Source organism: Rana temporaria, chromosome 2, assembly GCF_905171775.1.
Source record: "Rana temporaria chromosome 2, aRanTem1.1, whole genome shotgun sequence".
In the NCBI taxonomy this organism is placed as follows: domain Eukaryota; kingdom Metazoa; phylum Chordata; class Amphibia; order Anura; family Ranidae; genus Rana; species Rana temporaria.
Genome location: NC_053490.1, coordinates 45992873 through 46008307, shown reverse-complemented (window position 1 = coordinate 46008307; position 15435 = coordinate 45992873). Strand labels below are relative to the sequence as shown.

The 15435-nt window shown below is 41.9% G+C and overlaps 1 protein-coding gene across 3 annotated transcripts in view; it reads right to left on the bottom strand.

Annotated features, from left to right (window-relative positions):
• Positions 1-15435, bottom strand: part of LOC120928991 (high affinity choline transporter 1-like) — an 80728-nt gene that overhangs the window by 38721 nt on the left and 26572 nt on the right. For 2 of the 3 annotated variants that reach the window (XM_040340154.1, XM_040340153.1), the window contains exon 2: positions 5813-5936. In XM_040340154.1, coding sequence (XP_040196088.1) covers positions 5813-5909 — 97 coding nt within the window. In that variant the 5' untranslated portion in view covers positions 5910-5936. The remainder of the gene's footprint in view (positions 1-5812; positions 5937-15435) is intronic. The other variant, XM_040340152.1, reaches the window with a different exon arrangement.

Below are 15435 nucleotides of genomic sequence, written 5' to 3'. Positions count from 1 at the left end.
GAGAAAGGGAGACAGGAAAATAAAGACGAGAGAGAGAAAAGGGAAGAGAGAGGGAGAGCGAGAGAGAGAGGGGGGAGAGGTAAAGAAAGGAAGAAAGAGAGATAAAGGGAGGGAGAGAAAGAGAGAGAAAGGGAAAGAGAGAAATAAAAAAATAGAGAAATGAAGAAAGAGAGAGAAATAAAAAGAGAGAGAATGGTTGGCACCGGGCCAATTAGGGCTAGGTGCCACGGACTAGTTGAAGAGGTCAGGGATTGCAGAAGGGGTTAATAGTGAGCTCACTCCCTCCCCCTCCCTTGCGTAGATGCAGGCCCCCCATAGGCCAGCCAAGGACCAATTAGACGGCAGGTAAAGGGGCAAGTGTTTAGGAGGTGGGCCAGAGGTGTCTTAAGGAGGGATCCCTCCCTCCCTACTTCCTCTTACCTGAAGCAGCGCCAGCAGAGGAAAGCTCCCCGCCCTCCCGCCCCTATTTTTCTGGAGCTACTAATTTGTTTTCTTTTACGTTTGTAACCTCCTTTTAAAAAAAACAAAACAAAAAAAAACAAAGTAGATCATTGAGATTACATAAATGTATAAAAAAAAAACAAAAAAAACAAAGACGGAAATGATTGAAATTCTAATATACCTTTATGTTTTTACGGGTGATTTGTCGTTGGCCTTACAGGCCCTGGTTTTAATTTGCATTGGTATATGAGAGTATTTCTATTGGTTATTTGTGAAGTCACAGCGGGCGGTACAGGAGAATAAAGTTATGGAAAGGAGAGGTGGAAGGCTATTATGCCCGTCGGCTTAGGCCGGCGGCTGGCTGGTTGCTTCCCCCTGGTGAACAACCTATGAGAGGTTAATAAAGGTTAACAAAGTTCAAGTTATGATTTACCAAAATAAAGCTGTGGCCGACCCCCACGTCCACTCAAAGATAAGCTGTTGTCAGTGTCTTTATTTAAGGTTACAGGGATGAGACGAACAAACAGTTACTGGAAAAGGGGTTTTTCAATTAGTCCGAGAGAGGTAAAGAAAGTGAGGGAGAGAAAGAAAGAGAGGGAAAGAAATAAAAAGAGAGCGGGAGAGAGAAAGAAATAAGAAAGAAAGAAAGAAAGAAAGAAAGAAAGAAAGAAAGAAAGAAAGAAAGAAAGAAAGAAAGAAAGAAAGAAAGGGAGAGAGAGAGAGAGAGAAAGAAAAAGAGGGAGAGGGAAAGAAAGAAAGATGGATGGGTGAGAGAGAAAGAAGAAAGAAAGAGAGAGATAGAAAGGGTGAGAGAAAGAAAAAGAGAGAGGGAGAAAGAAAGAGAGAAAGAAAGAAAGAGAGAGAGAGAAAGAAAAAGAGAAGGGGGAAGAAAGAAAGAAAGAAAGAGGGATGGGTGAGAGAGAGAGAAAGAAAGAAAGGAAGAAAGAGAGAAAGGGAGACAGAGAAAGAGAAAAAAAAAAGAGATGGAGGGAAGGAGAAAGAGCGAGAAAGAAAGAAAGAAAGAAAGAGATGGAGGGAGGGAGAAAGTAGGAGATGGAGGGAGAGAGAAATAAATAAATAAAGATCGCTGCAGGGAGGGAGAGAGAGAGAGAAAGAAAGAAAGAAAATAAAAGAAAGAAAGACAAATGATATGAATAGAGTAGAGAAGGGTTAGAGCTTCTGGTAAGTTTTTATTGGTATCTTCCAGATTGGGGGGATCCTCTCTGTGCATTCACTGGGATGGGAAGTGTGCACAATGTCTTCAACAGGGACAAAAACTTCAACAAAGGACTTTAATGAAACCAATTTTTTTTATCTCTTTGCTGTCCTGTGGAAGAAATCTTATTTCATGTCTGCCATTCTGATGTTAAAAGAATTAACGATCTGAAGAATTGAACCGTTTGTACAGAAAGAAGTAGTAGTTGTCCTGGCAACCTGCCAGGTTCTACTTTAGAGAAAAATCTATTTAGATCATGTACAGTACAAGGAAACAAAACAAATTAATTCTGCTGCTACATCGATGTGATAAAAGATTTTCCAATGTTAGTGGAACACAATCTAGGACCTTGACTCTCTAACCCTATCATGTCTTTCTATTATCAAAGATGTTTATCGACAACCTCCTGGTGAAGGTCTCTTTCTAACAAGCACTCCCTGAAGCTGGAATATCGAACAGAAATATGACAAAGAGCCTAAAGTGATCACAAAGGGAGGCAATTCAATTTATTTTAACTGTCAAAGAAAATAACTAGTAAGAGCTGTATTCAGTTCAAAACCAAAAATGTCATTGTGTTAATGTGTGGGCATCAAACAGAAAATTGTGACAATACAGTATGTGGACAACAAGCAAGCAACCATGACCGTGAGGGCAGCCAATGGGCAATTGTGATAAAAGACAGGGCAGTCAATGAATGGGTAATCATGACAATATGTGGACAGCAGGGCTGCAGTTAGATACCACAGGCCCCATACAGCCAACATGACAGCCCCCCATATATACACAGTTCATTATGCTTCATTTATGAATGAACACAATGAGTGATTGGTTCATTCACGAAAGGAAGAGCCTGTTAAACTACATATTTACCGAACCCCTCCCCCACCCTCCATCCTGAAGGATCCTATTGTGTGCTTACAATGCCCACAGGAAGGAGAGGAGGGAAGCCGGAAGCACCACAGAGGTGGGCCTGGACAGTAGAGTGAAATGTATGGATCACAGGGCGGGTGATCATTGTGGCGGGGGATTACTGTAACCGATCCCCTGTATGGCTCTCTCCGCAGCAGCTGAAAGCTGGCAGGCGGGAGTGGAGAAGAATTCAGATTTTAGCTGCTGCAGAGAGAGTCATACAGTGGATCAGTTCCAGTAATTGCCCCCCTGCCAATCACCCTCCCTGCCCACATGATGTGTGATGGGTGTCCAGTGTGCCCCTGTGCCTTTAAGGAGGGGTGGGCTCCTTCCAGGCTCACCTGCTCTCTTCCTATCCATTATGCATGTGCTTCCACTGTGGAGGCTCTCAAAAATGTATAGAGATAGGACTGTGGATAATAGTGGGGTGCCTTGTCGCAGCTTACGCATGTATTTGCAAATGGGTGCTAAGTAAACACCTTTTTTTTTTAAAGCGAACTGACAGGATAATTTGGTTGGTAGCAGGCTGGCTATGAAGTTGAGCTGGGAATTTTCTTTGGTTTTGCTTTACATGCATTGCCCTTCCAGGTGCTCCTTGCTTTGAAGGCCAGTAATAGGCAGAGGCAGTGGCCATTTGTTTGTACCCCCTTATCTACGGCCCTGGTGGGCAACAAATGTGCAACAGTGTAATAAATGGTGAAAATAAAAGTGAGAATATTGTAGCTCATTCACGCCCCGCCCCCCCCCCCAACCACATTCCTTCCTTTCTGGAGCAGGGAGACAGCAACTGGAGAAAAATTATTGCTTTTCATCTAAAGTTAGACCAACACCACATCCCCTAATAAGAACATTATACAAAAGAGGAAAATTTATGGGATTTTAAAAGGTGCAAATTTTACAACAAGATTTTTATAGAAAATATTATTTATTGAAAATCAATCAATTGGTTCTTGTCTCCCCAGCCTAGGTGGAAAATTAAACGGGTTCTGTGTGTATATAGATACATCCCCATCTATGGTTGCACCAGATGATCCCTTTCATTGTACCCTATGACTCTGCTGCCTCAAAGATAACATATTTTATTAGCTACTATTGAATATACAGGTAACTCCTATGAATTTGGATATAATTTGACAGTGTGTTCTTAGCCAATACAGGAAAATAACAACAATACTGTATGTTTACCATATTTATCGGCGTATATCGCATACTTTTTTGCCCTGAAAATCAGGGCAAAATCGTGGGTGCACGATATACTCCGATACCCGCTTCCCGCGTCGTGTTTGAATGCCTGCGCCGACATATACTGAGCGCAGTACACTCGGGTACATTCGGCCAGGCTCGGCTTCGCTCGTAGTCACGCTCTGTGACGTTTATGAGTGAGAAGCCGAGCCTGGCCGAATATACCCGAGTGTACTGCGCTCGGTATACGTCGGCGGAGGCTTCAAACTGAGCGCGGGAAGCGGGGATTCGACATGAAGACAGCGCGGGAGAGGCAGGGAGAACACCACCGAGGCCACAGACGGACGCCGAACCAGAAGAGGCCGCCGATGGACGCCGGGCAAGACACCAAAACTGTAAGTAGTAAAATGTAATAAAATGTTTTTTTACAGGATTTTAGGGTCAAAATTAGGGGTGCACGCTATACGCCGGAGCGCGCAATACCCCGATAAATACGGTATATATTTGGATTGTATTACCATTATGTCTTATATTATGTTTTCTAAAAGATCTCTTTCCATTTCTAGTGTTTACAGTGCCTGATAAATAAATTCTTCTGAGGAAGCTACTACTCGTGGCGAAACATGTAGAGAACAAATCCGTCTGCACTTTCAACTGTACTGTATGATTCAGATATTCACCTTTGAATATGTCTTACATTTTTCAATAAATATTTTCTATAAAAATATTGTTGTAAAATTAGCACAGTTAAAATCCCATAAATTCTCCTCTTTTGTATAACTGGCAATTTTTTCCAGGACTGCATGAAGAACCACGTGCTGCTGCAGTAAATGGAGCCTGTTCTTAAAAAAATGTATGTATGTAAAAATAAAAAATAAAAAATGGATGTATGTGGCGTGGTGATGCTGTTGTCATTACTTTTATCAGCCTAATAACAGCTGAGCTGTATTAAACTCTAGCCAGCCTAGGGAAATGGCAGACAAATTATTTAGCCGGACACTCCCGGAGAGATCCAAAGAACTCCCAGGTATGGTAAATGTGCAGGTATGGGTGCATTGGTCACGATTTCTGCACCAAGGTTTTCCAATACTGCCATTGGAAAGAGGTTAGTAGCCACCTGGGTAGGGATTTAAGTTTAGAATAGGGGTCAAGAATGAAGCTGGGGAGATTTAAATTCTAAAATAGTTACAGTCAGGTTGAAAAAAGACACAAGTCCATCCAGTTCCACCATAAAAATAAAATAAAAAATATCGTACAATCCAATATACCCAATTCTATACCCACAGTTGATCCAGAGGAAGGCAAAAAAAAACCAGCAAAGCATGATCCAATTTGCTACAGCAGGGGAAAAAAATCCTTCCTGATCCCCCGAGAGGCAATCGGATTTTCCCTGGATCAACTCTACCTATAAATGTTAGTACCCAGTTATATTATGTACTGTACATACTCTGCAGGGAGTCTGTTCCACATTTTCACAGCTCTTACTGTGAAGAAACCTTTCCGTATTTGGAGATTATTTTTTTTTTCCTCTAGACGTAAACAGTGCCCCCTTGTCTTTTGTGTTGACTGTAAAGTGAATAACTCAACACCAAGTTCACTATATGGACCTCTTATATATTTGTACATGTTGATCATATCCCCCCCCTTTATTCTCCTCTTCTCAAGAGAGAATAAATTCAGTTCCTCTAATCTTTCCTCATAGCTGAGCTCCTCCATGCCTCTTATCAGTTTGGTTGCCCTTCTCTGCACTTTCTCCAGTTCCCTGACATCCTTTTTAAGAACTGGGGCCCAAACCTGAACTGCATATTCCAGATGATTTGAACAGGGGCAAAATTAGATCTCTCTCTCTGCAGTCCATACCTCTCTTAATACAAGAAAGAACTTTGTTCGCTTTGTAAACCGCAGCTTGGCATTGCATGCCATTATTGAGCTTATGATCTACCAAAACCCCCAGATCCTTCTCCACTACAGATCACCCCAGTTGTACTCCCCCTAGTATGTATGATGCATGCATAGACCTACTGTATATCTTAACTAAGGAGAAACAAAAGAAAAATAGACAACCTTTGCTCACCAATAATAAATGTTGCTGCAAAGCCCAATGGAGCATGAACCCAGGCGAGTCCTCTTGTAGGAAGATAGACGATCTCTGCTGTTCCATTTATATAGGCACCACCAACCCATGTAGCTGTTTAATACAAAGAAAAGAAGAAATGACTGCATACATCATTTGTACTTTAATATTCAGTGGGTCAACCAACTTTACCTTACTTATCATACTTGCTCTGTACGTGTGTTAGAGAGCAGGCTTTTTCTAGTCTAGAAATTGAGATCATTTCCATTTTGCTTTGTAAACTGTGCACCTTTCATAGATTTTAACTTTGTGATAATATTGCTCAATTTTACTGCAGACACTCACCCATAGTTAAATTCTGTATAATAAAAAACAGATCCTTGGGTACAAATGGAGAAGTCAGTTTGTTGTGTCAGAGGTGATTTTAGCATAGAACTGTGACCAGGCTATGTGTTTGCAGGTGTTTCGGCAGATTTGGCGACCTGTCAGAATTGGTAATGGAAGGGACGTTCCGTCACCGCCATCTTGCTACACCCCGCACTCCTCCATAGTAAGGATACTCTGAGAAGGGGGAAAGCGGACATCTTGTTACACACACCAGAGTTTTCTATTTTACACTTATTTTTTACAGGAAAGTGAGTTTATATAGTGAAACACAGCACTTATGCCGCGTACAGACGGTCGTTTTATGCGATGTAAAAAAACTACGTTTTCTGTGAAATAAAAAACGACGTTTTTGAAACTTCAATTTTCAAAAACGACGTTGCCTACACACTATCGTTTTTTCACAATGCTCTAGCAAAGCGAGGTTACGTTCACCACGTTTTTTCCATTGAAGCTCGCTTCATAACTAGCTTCTGGGCATGCGCGGGTTCAAAAACGTCGTTTTCAACGTTGTTTTTTGCTACACACGGTCAATTTCTGTGACACAAAAAACGACGTTTTGAAAAACGACACATAAAATTGAAGCATGCTTCAATTTTTTTTTGTCGTTTTTTACAAGACATAAAACGACGTTTTCCCCCACACACGGTCAATGAAATTGACGTTTTTAAAAACGTCGTTTTTTTACATCGCATAAAGTGACCGTCTGTACGCGGCATAAGAAGTCTGTCTGACTGGTTAGACATTGAATTTTAAAAGCAGTAAACTTTGGTCAGATTAACAAACCTGTGAGATGAGCAGGAATGCCGCTGCTTTTAAAATTCAATATCATAACAGTCAGTTCTAAGTACTAAATTTCAGTATATAAACTCACTTTACTGTTAAATATAAGTGTAAAATGCAAAACTTCGGTGGGTGTAACAAGATGTCCGCCTTCCCCTTCTCGTATCATTACTATGGAGGAGTGCGGGGTGTAGCAAGATGGTGGTGACGGAACTCACTCCTGTTATCAGTTCTGACGGGTCGCCATATCTGATGAAACACTGGTGCAGTTACTTTGTCTGCCACTGGATGGCTCTCTTCCTAATATAATGTGGTACGGTATATGTAGTTGTGCGTTAGGCCTCTTTTACAGAAAACCTTCCTCTTGTGATGTAATGGGTGGAGTTAGCGGCCATATATAGTATCCCACAAAAGTGAGTACACCCCTCACATTTTTGTAATTATTTTATTATATCTTTTCATGTATATCCTTTCTGAAGAAATTACAATTTTCTACAATTTAAAATAGTGAGTTTACAGCTTGTATAACAGTGTAAATTTGCTTTCCCCTCGAAATAACTCAACACACAGCCATTAATATCTAAACCGCTGGCAACAAAAGTGAGTACACCCCTAATGCCGCGTACAGACGGTCGTTTTTTGTGATGTTTCAAAAACGACGGTTTAAATCATGAAATAAAACAACGTTTTTGAAACATCATTTTCAAAGACGAAGTTGCCTACACACCATCGTTTTTGCACAATGCTCTAGCAAAGCGAGGTTACGTTTCACCACTTTTTTCCATTGAAGCTTGCTTCATAACTAGCTTCTGGGCATGCACGGGTGTAAAAACGTCGTTTTTTGCTACACACGGTCAAAAACGACGTTTTGAAAAACGACACAAAAAATTCGAGCATGTTCGAATTTTTTTTTTGTCGTTTTTCAGAAGACATAAAATGACGTTTTCCCCACACACGGTCATTTTAAATGACGTTTTCAAAAACGTCGTTTTTTTTCATCACAAAAAACGACCGTCTGTACGCGGCATAAGTGTCCATGACAGGTTACCGTCCATTAACTTTACTTCACTGGACTACATTTCCCAGCACTTCCTTTTTCTTCTTCCAAAGGCAAAAGGGCATGGCTGCATCTCAGGCCCCGTACTCACGACCAAACATGTCTGCTGAAACTGGTCCGCGGACCAGTTTCAGCGGACATGTTCGTTCGTGTGTAGGCAGTAACGTACAGGATTCCAGCAAACAATCGTCGGCCAGACCGTTTTCCAACGAACAACTGTTTCCTGGTCTTGCTTTAAAACAGTCTGCTGGAATCGTGTCCGTCAGACATGTTCGGTCGTCTGTACACAAAAGCAGCGTACAAAAACCCCGCGCATGCTCAGTCCAAATGAGGAGACGGGAGCGCTCGTTCAGGTAAAACTCGCGTTTGTTTGGGATATGGCACATTCGTCATTAGAAACCTTTTATTCTAGCAAGAGAACAATGTCTTAAAAAGGCGCACTAAACCACATTTTCAAGCCTCGTTTTATTAATTCTTCTCTTGCTAGAATAACCCCGTTCTCTTGCTGATGCAATTTCAATAGAGTTGTCCCATACTGAAATGTCACATTTCTTGCTTGTGATGTAATCCTTTAATAATGTTTTCTATGCCAGACGTGTGTTTTGGTTGGTGGTCCTCCATAATTTATAGTAGTCATTTTTGTAAAGGAATGTGCATATATTTTTTTTTTTTTGTTGTTTCTAGTTATGTCACCATTTAAAATATTTTTTTTTTACATGTTTTTTTCAATTTTTTTTTTTATTTTTATTTTTTGGTGTTTCATTAGAGAATATTAAACCATGTTGGCACACCAAATGTCCCCCCCCCCCCCAAGGAGTGTGTCCTTTGTAAATTACCCATTGTATATTTATTAAAGGTTTGCTGCCTAATAATCCCCACAGTATAACAAACAATAGACATGTTTTCAAATGAAAGCAAAAAGCCTTTTATTCAGGCAAATGTCATCACAAAAAATAAAAAGAACGGCAGCACTAGAATAGATAGCAAACTATATGCAAACTTGCATTTCCAACATGGTGAAGGATAAACTTCCAAGCCTCAGGAGCCAAACACAAAAATATGAAGCAGCAGCACACAAACAAAGGAACCCAAACTGTGGTAGTACAAACAAGATGTCCTTTATGTGGAAGGAAATGGAAGGCAGAAAATCAACGTTTCCTCCTCTTTCCAGCCTTCCCTCCAGGCAGCCTTCCAGCGGATCGAACACGGGGTCTTGCAGGTGGGGTTGATGTGGCAGCAGGAGGATGGTGTTCCGCAAGCCGGGCCGGGTCACATAGCCCAGTGTCTGGGGTCAGCAGGCCCCTCTGCATCCACCAAAGGACCTGGTTCATCAGGGCCTTTGCCAGTCTTCTCTGGTCCTCCTCCCCTTCATTTAAATCATGGGCCAATGAGGCACTGAAGGCCTCTGTGGGGTTGAGGGGGGCCCTCATGATGGCGCTTGCCTCCTGGATCATGCGGAGGCTTGCCTCCTCCACAGGCCTCAACTGCCTCCTTCGGCCTGATGGCCTCACCTGGGGGGGAGAAGACTGGCTGGTGGTGGTTCTCCTGGCCGGGTGGACCTGCTGCAGGCCACTGGGCCCAGCCTCCTCCTGGCTGCCACTGACCCCGGCCTCCTCCTGGCTGCCACTGACCCCGGCCTCCTCCTGGCTGCCACTGACCCCGGCCTCCTCCTGGCTGCCACTGACCCCGGCCTCCTCCTGGCTGACAGACACCTGAGGATCTGCCACCTCCTGGCTGATCTCTTCTTCCTGTGTGGAAAAAAAAGGACATTTTTACAATTTCGCTTAATAAAACCACACTCATTTTCATGTTTTTCGTTTTGTATTTTCTGTTCATTATTACTTGAATACACTCTACTTCTGACCCCTGCAGTTGTCATCTCTGACACCTATTTGTCTGAACACCTTTTTTTTTGCTTTTTCCCAGCTTGGTTTTTTTTTTACAATATCTAATCATTAATCCACCAAGAATTATTTACGCCAGAAATATAGAGGAAACTACTATACCTCCTCATCGAAGGGTGGCAGATCTGCATCTCTGTCAGCCAGGCCCTCTTCCTCCGACTCTGCAGGGCTGTGGTCATCTGGGGAAGGTCCGCTGGAAGGTAGCATGGAGGAAAGGTTGGAAGAAAGACTCGACATCGTTTTCCTGCCTTCCATTTCGTCCCGCAAAAAAGCCATCTGTTTATAATACCACAGTTTGGGTTCCTTTGCTTGTCTTGCTGCTGCTCCCGATTTTTTGCTTTTATTAGCTTTGTATGCTCTCCTGTATGTGCTTCTGAGGTTGGCAAGTTTATCCTTCACCATGTTGGCAGTGCATCCTGGCACCCAAGTTTGCATATAATTTGCTAGCTCTTCTAGTGCTGCCGCTCGTACCTCTTTATTGCAATATAAAGAGTGCTTGGAATTCCACAGGATGGGCGTCTCCTGATATTTTTGGAGTAAGGCCTCTATAGATTCCTTGCTTTGTAGGAGGTCCATTGTAATTTTTCAAAAATTATATTTCTTTTTGAGTCTAGATTACAAAAACATAAACCACAGAAAAATAAATATTCCAAAGGATCAGCGTTGACCTTGATCTAATATGTGTCTTCAAATTTATTACCTATATCTAATTACAAACACAGTCTCTCTTGTTTAAACAATGATTGGCAGCTCGGCCGCATTGCTTGTACCAAACATTGATTTGCTAGATGCAGAGCCATTGTTCACATTGCAGTAAATATTTTAAATATATAAAAATAAACAATGCTTACAAATGACAGTTTTTATCTAGGCACTCTTTCATGTGTAGATCTCCTGCCCCTGACAATGGATGACATAAAAGACACTTCCTAATGACCTCTGTACAACCAACACTTGAACAATACTTGCCTGATCTGAATACACCATTCAAAAACTTGTCAATGAGGTACAGCATTGTTCACATCTCTATTTTGTGAGGTGTCCAAAAGCATTTGGAAACCAAAATAACATTGTGGTACCCCATAGACAGAATAGCTTAAAAAGGGTGCAACCAACAGCCCAAACCCCCATCCCATGTGTCTACATTTTCAAGGCCTCTGCTGATCACATTTTTAATTTCCTTACCTTCCTGTCTCTCGCTCCTCGTTTCTCACGCTCGCCTAATTACCGCGTAAGATGCGTAATCACGGCGTAAACCTTTTAAACACTCCGCGTATTTATTAAACCCCGCCCTCGTCACCTTTGCGAGGCCCCTAATCAATGAGTTTAGGAAATATGGCGTTAACTGTGTATGTTCTGGATGCGCTCGAAGATTCTCCGCGTAACCGACGTAAACACGTTGTTTGCATTCTCTACACTCCGCGTATGTATTAAACGCCGCCCTCTTCTCCGCCCATGGCGTAAGAATTCATCTTTTCCACGCCCATAATCTCTGTGGGAAAGGAAAGATGGCGATGTCACACGAGCGGGCACGATGCTCTCATGCCACAAGTGAAGGGACAGAGGCAGGGACGTCCCGATCAAGGCAAAGAAGATATAAAGCCACTAATATGCGGTTCCAGGAAATGGTGGAGTTAGTTTACATCATGCGAAAGAAGGACTATGATGGTGAATTAGGGCCATACAAGACCCCTAACCGCCGAAAGGCACATATTATGGACAAGGTGGCGAGGAGAATGCAGAGGATGTTTGGGATCACCAGGTCCAAGGAACAGCTGAGGAAACGATGGTCAGACTTAAAATTGAGGGAGCCACATAAGATGAAGAAAATACTTAAAATTCGGCGTAAAAGTAAGTAAATATATATTGGGGTTGGGGGGGGGGGGGATTGTCTGCAATAATGTGTTGCCATGTATATTTCACCATCTGCCTCCTTGGCCTGCTTGTAATTTTAAAGACATGTTGTCATTTATTTTTTAGGACATAAATAACTACATATTTACAAATAGTGTTCTTAGTAAACAACGTAACATCACATAGTTTCTCAGAAAGGCTCGGTTATTCCAGGAACAACACACCTGGACATGGCTCACTGGCCAAAAACTTTGTTTGTAAACATTGTGTAAAAGCTAGTTCTAGAAAAAAAAAGTATGAGAATGGGAAAGGCAAACAGGATTCATTCTAAAAACAGTGGTAATAAAGCAGATGTTTTCACATCTGCAATGCAGAGCACCTGTGTCTCCCCAAATCAAAAATGGGTTTTGTAGGGTCCTCCCAGAAATACAGTTTTAGGGGGGACATCCATGTGTGTCACTTTGCTAAAAAGGGGCAGGATCAGAGCTTGCCATATAGAAGTAATTGCAAAATGTAGGTTTGGTGAAAGATAAAAGTAACTAAATGAAAGCATCTTCTAAGCAATGTGTGCGATTTATGCTCTCCAATATCTGTGTGCTGATGAGTCTACATTTTTTTTGGTTTATTTCAGGGGAAAGAAGTCGCCAGCATTTGGAGGAGGCAGAGAGGGCCAGACAAGGCCAAAATCTGCCATCTCAACATGTGGAGGAGGAGGAGGATGTGGAAGGAGAAGAGGATGTGGAAGGAGAAGAGGATGTGGAAGGAGAAGAGGATGTGGAAGGAGAAGAGGATGTGGAAGGAGAGGAGGATGTGGAAGGAGAGGAGGAAGGAAGAAAGGAGGAAGGAAGAGAGGAGGAAGAAGTAATTTTGGACTTAGAAGTTATAGCAGATGAAGGGCAAGTGGCGGAAGAACAATTTGGCGAATTGAAAGAAGGTGGATTGATGGATGAAGGAGGAGTCCAAGATGATGGGGAAGTGGGTGGAAGAAGGAGGAGTGATAGAAGATGATGGGGAGGTGGTGGAAGAAGGAGGAGTGATAGAAGATGTCGAAGAGGTGGAAAGGAGAAGCCCATCAGGTCAGTGTCACCCTAGCTTGCTTCAAAAAAACATATGTAGATAGGCCTCATCGAAAAATAATGTTGTAAATGCCATTTTTTTTATTTTTTTTAGGGGAGGAGGATGGTGTGCCAATATTTTCACGTGCAAGTGCTGCTATAATTATTCAGCAGGTAATGGAGTGCAGCACTGAAATGCACAATATGCGTGAAAGGATGTTTCTCATGGAACAGAATGTAACAAATGTCCTTTTGGAATGCAGCACGGAAATGGACAATATGCGGCAAAGAATGATGGTGATCGAATCTAATTTTAAAAACATTATTGACATGATGGGCCGTGTCAAAGACTGAAACACCCCCCGCCCATCCCCCGCCCCCACAAACATTTTTACAGTTGAATAATGAATACGCCAAAAATTTGAAGATAGCACATGTTGGCACACTGTGTGTGTATCTGCCATCACAGAATATCTAATGTCTGTGCTTTGTGGGTCCAACCCCCTCCTCCATCCTCAAGTAGTGAGAGGAAGGGTTTGCTCCCACAGAACACAGACATTGATCACCCATGATGTCAGATAGCACATGTGGCCATTTGTCTGTTGAACCAATGACATTTGCGAGTTTGCACTGAATGTGTGTATCTTCCAATTTTGGCGTGTTCCAGTGTGAAAGCACACCATGACTGACTGCTGTTGTGAGTTTTTATATTTTTGGAATTGGATTTTGTTACTTTTTGACCATGTTGAACATTTTGGGATACTATAAAGTTTAGACCATAAAGAATAAACAACGCCAAAAAATTTAAAAGTATATATATATAGAATTATAAAACTCTCTAATCACTGAATTTAGTGAAGTAGAGATTTGACTCCAAAATCTCACCGAAAAATTTACTTTTAGAAAAACACACCAAAAACAAAAAAAATGGTCAAAAAATTATTGTTTTTGTGCATAAAAAATATGCCAAAAAAAAAAAAAAAGGCGGTAAACACCCCACCAAAAAATAATCTATATATATATATAATATATATATATATGTAAACAATAAATCTAACTATATTTGCTAAAAAAAAAAGTGAACTTGTTAATAAATGTATAATCTGCATAATATTTTTGGTTGAATTACCTGAAAAAAAAAAAAAAATCAAAAAAAATTTGTAGACTCCTAAGGTACAAAAGCAGGGAGTAATGAAAAAACTATAAAATATTTTTGGGGTCATGAACAAGCAAAAATTAAAATACTTGACCTCAAAATTTACAAATGGAGTTGCTTCTTATTTCTAGACTCAATACCCTGTTGTAGATGAGTGAATACTGTGCAAAATGTGGTTAGTTACTAAAAGTGGATAAATCAATTATGCATTACAATTGAAGAAGTTAGTTAGAGAACCAGGAAGACAGAAAAAGAGAAAAAGCATTAATGACAAACAACTGTATAAAGTCCAATGGTCTAATTATTTATTATTTTTTAGAATATTCCTTTCTTTGGGGCGAATTAGAAAGAAATATGATCTGGCATAGCAATGGCCCCCCGACCCATGAAGTACTCAACATATTTGTCGCGTACCTACAAGCTGATTGGGGGGCCAAGCCAGCGCGACCAGTGTCCAGCCCGGGAAGGGGATCTGAGGGTAGTCTTGCCTCAGAACCGATGTCGGGTAGGTACGTCTGGGAGTGCCTGCGTAAAAAGTTGTGCAAAATGCAGCAGGCAAATACAACGGTGTCCAATTTATATTCCGCCAGATGTATCGATGTCCTGAACAGGCGGAACCGGTTGGTGAGTATCCCAAAGGCATTCTCGACTACCCTCCGAGCCCTGCCCAACCGAAAATTAAACACACTCCTCTCTCTGAGGTGAGGGTCCTCTGGGGAAAAGGCCGCATGAGGTGAGGACCAAGCCCGAAAGCCTCGTCCGCTAGGAACACAAACGGAAGTCCTTCCACATTATCTTCATCTGGTGGCAATGCCAGACCACCAGCTTGGAGACGATCATAGAAATCAGTCCGTGCGAACACTCCCCCATCAGACATCCGGCCGTTCTTCCCCGTCCACATATAGAAACTCATACTGTGCCGACACCACCGCCATCAACACAATACTATGATAACCCTTGTAATTATAATAGTAGGACCCCGAGCGGGTGGGGGCACAATGCGGACGTGTTTCCCATCTATTGCTCCACCGCAGTTTGGAAAATCCCACCGCTGGGCAAATTGGGAAGCCACAGACTGCCATTCCTGTGGTGTGGAGGGTAGCTGTGGGGACAAACAAAAAAGAGATTTAGTACTTTGTAACAAAAACATCCTACAAGCATCCTTGTGACAGTTCACAGTATTAAAATTGCATTAGAAAAATGTGCATGGAGAATTTGGGAAATGAAATATATAGGGCCACTTCATTAAGAGACTCCACAGCCCTCTGATGGGGACAATAAAAGTTTGAAGGGGGGGGGGGGGGGACACAAAAAACAAAAAGTCCTGTTTGAAAAAATGGCAAGGTGGGTTTGTCCCTAGGATAGCATGCTGGACAGGTTAATATTGGGTAAGGGACAAATATGCAGGTAGGCCAAGATA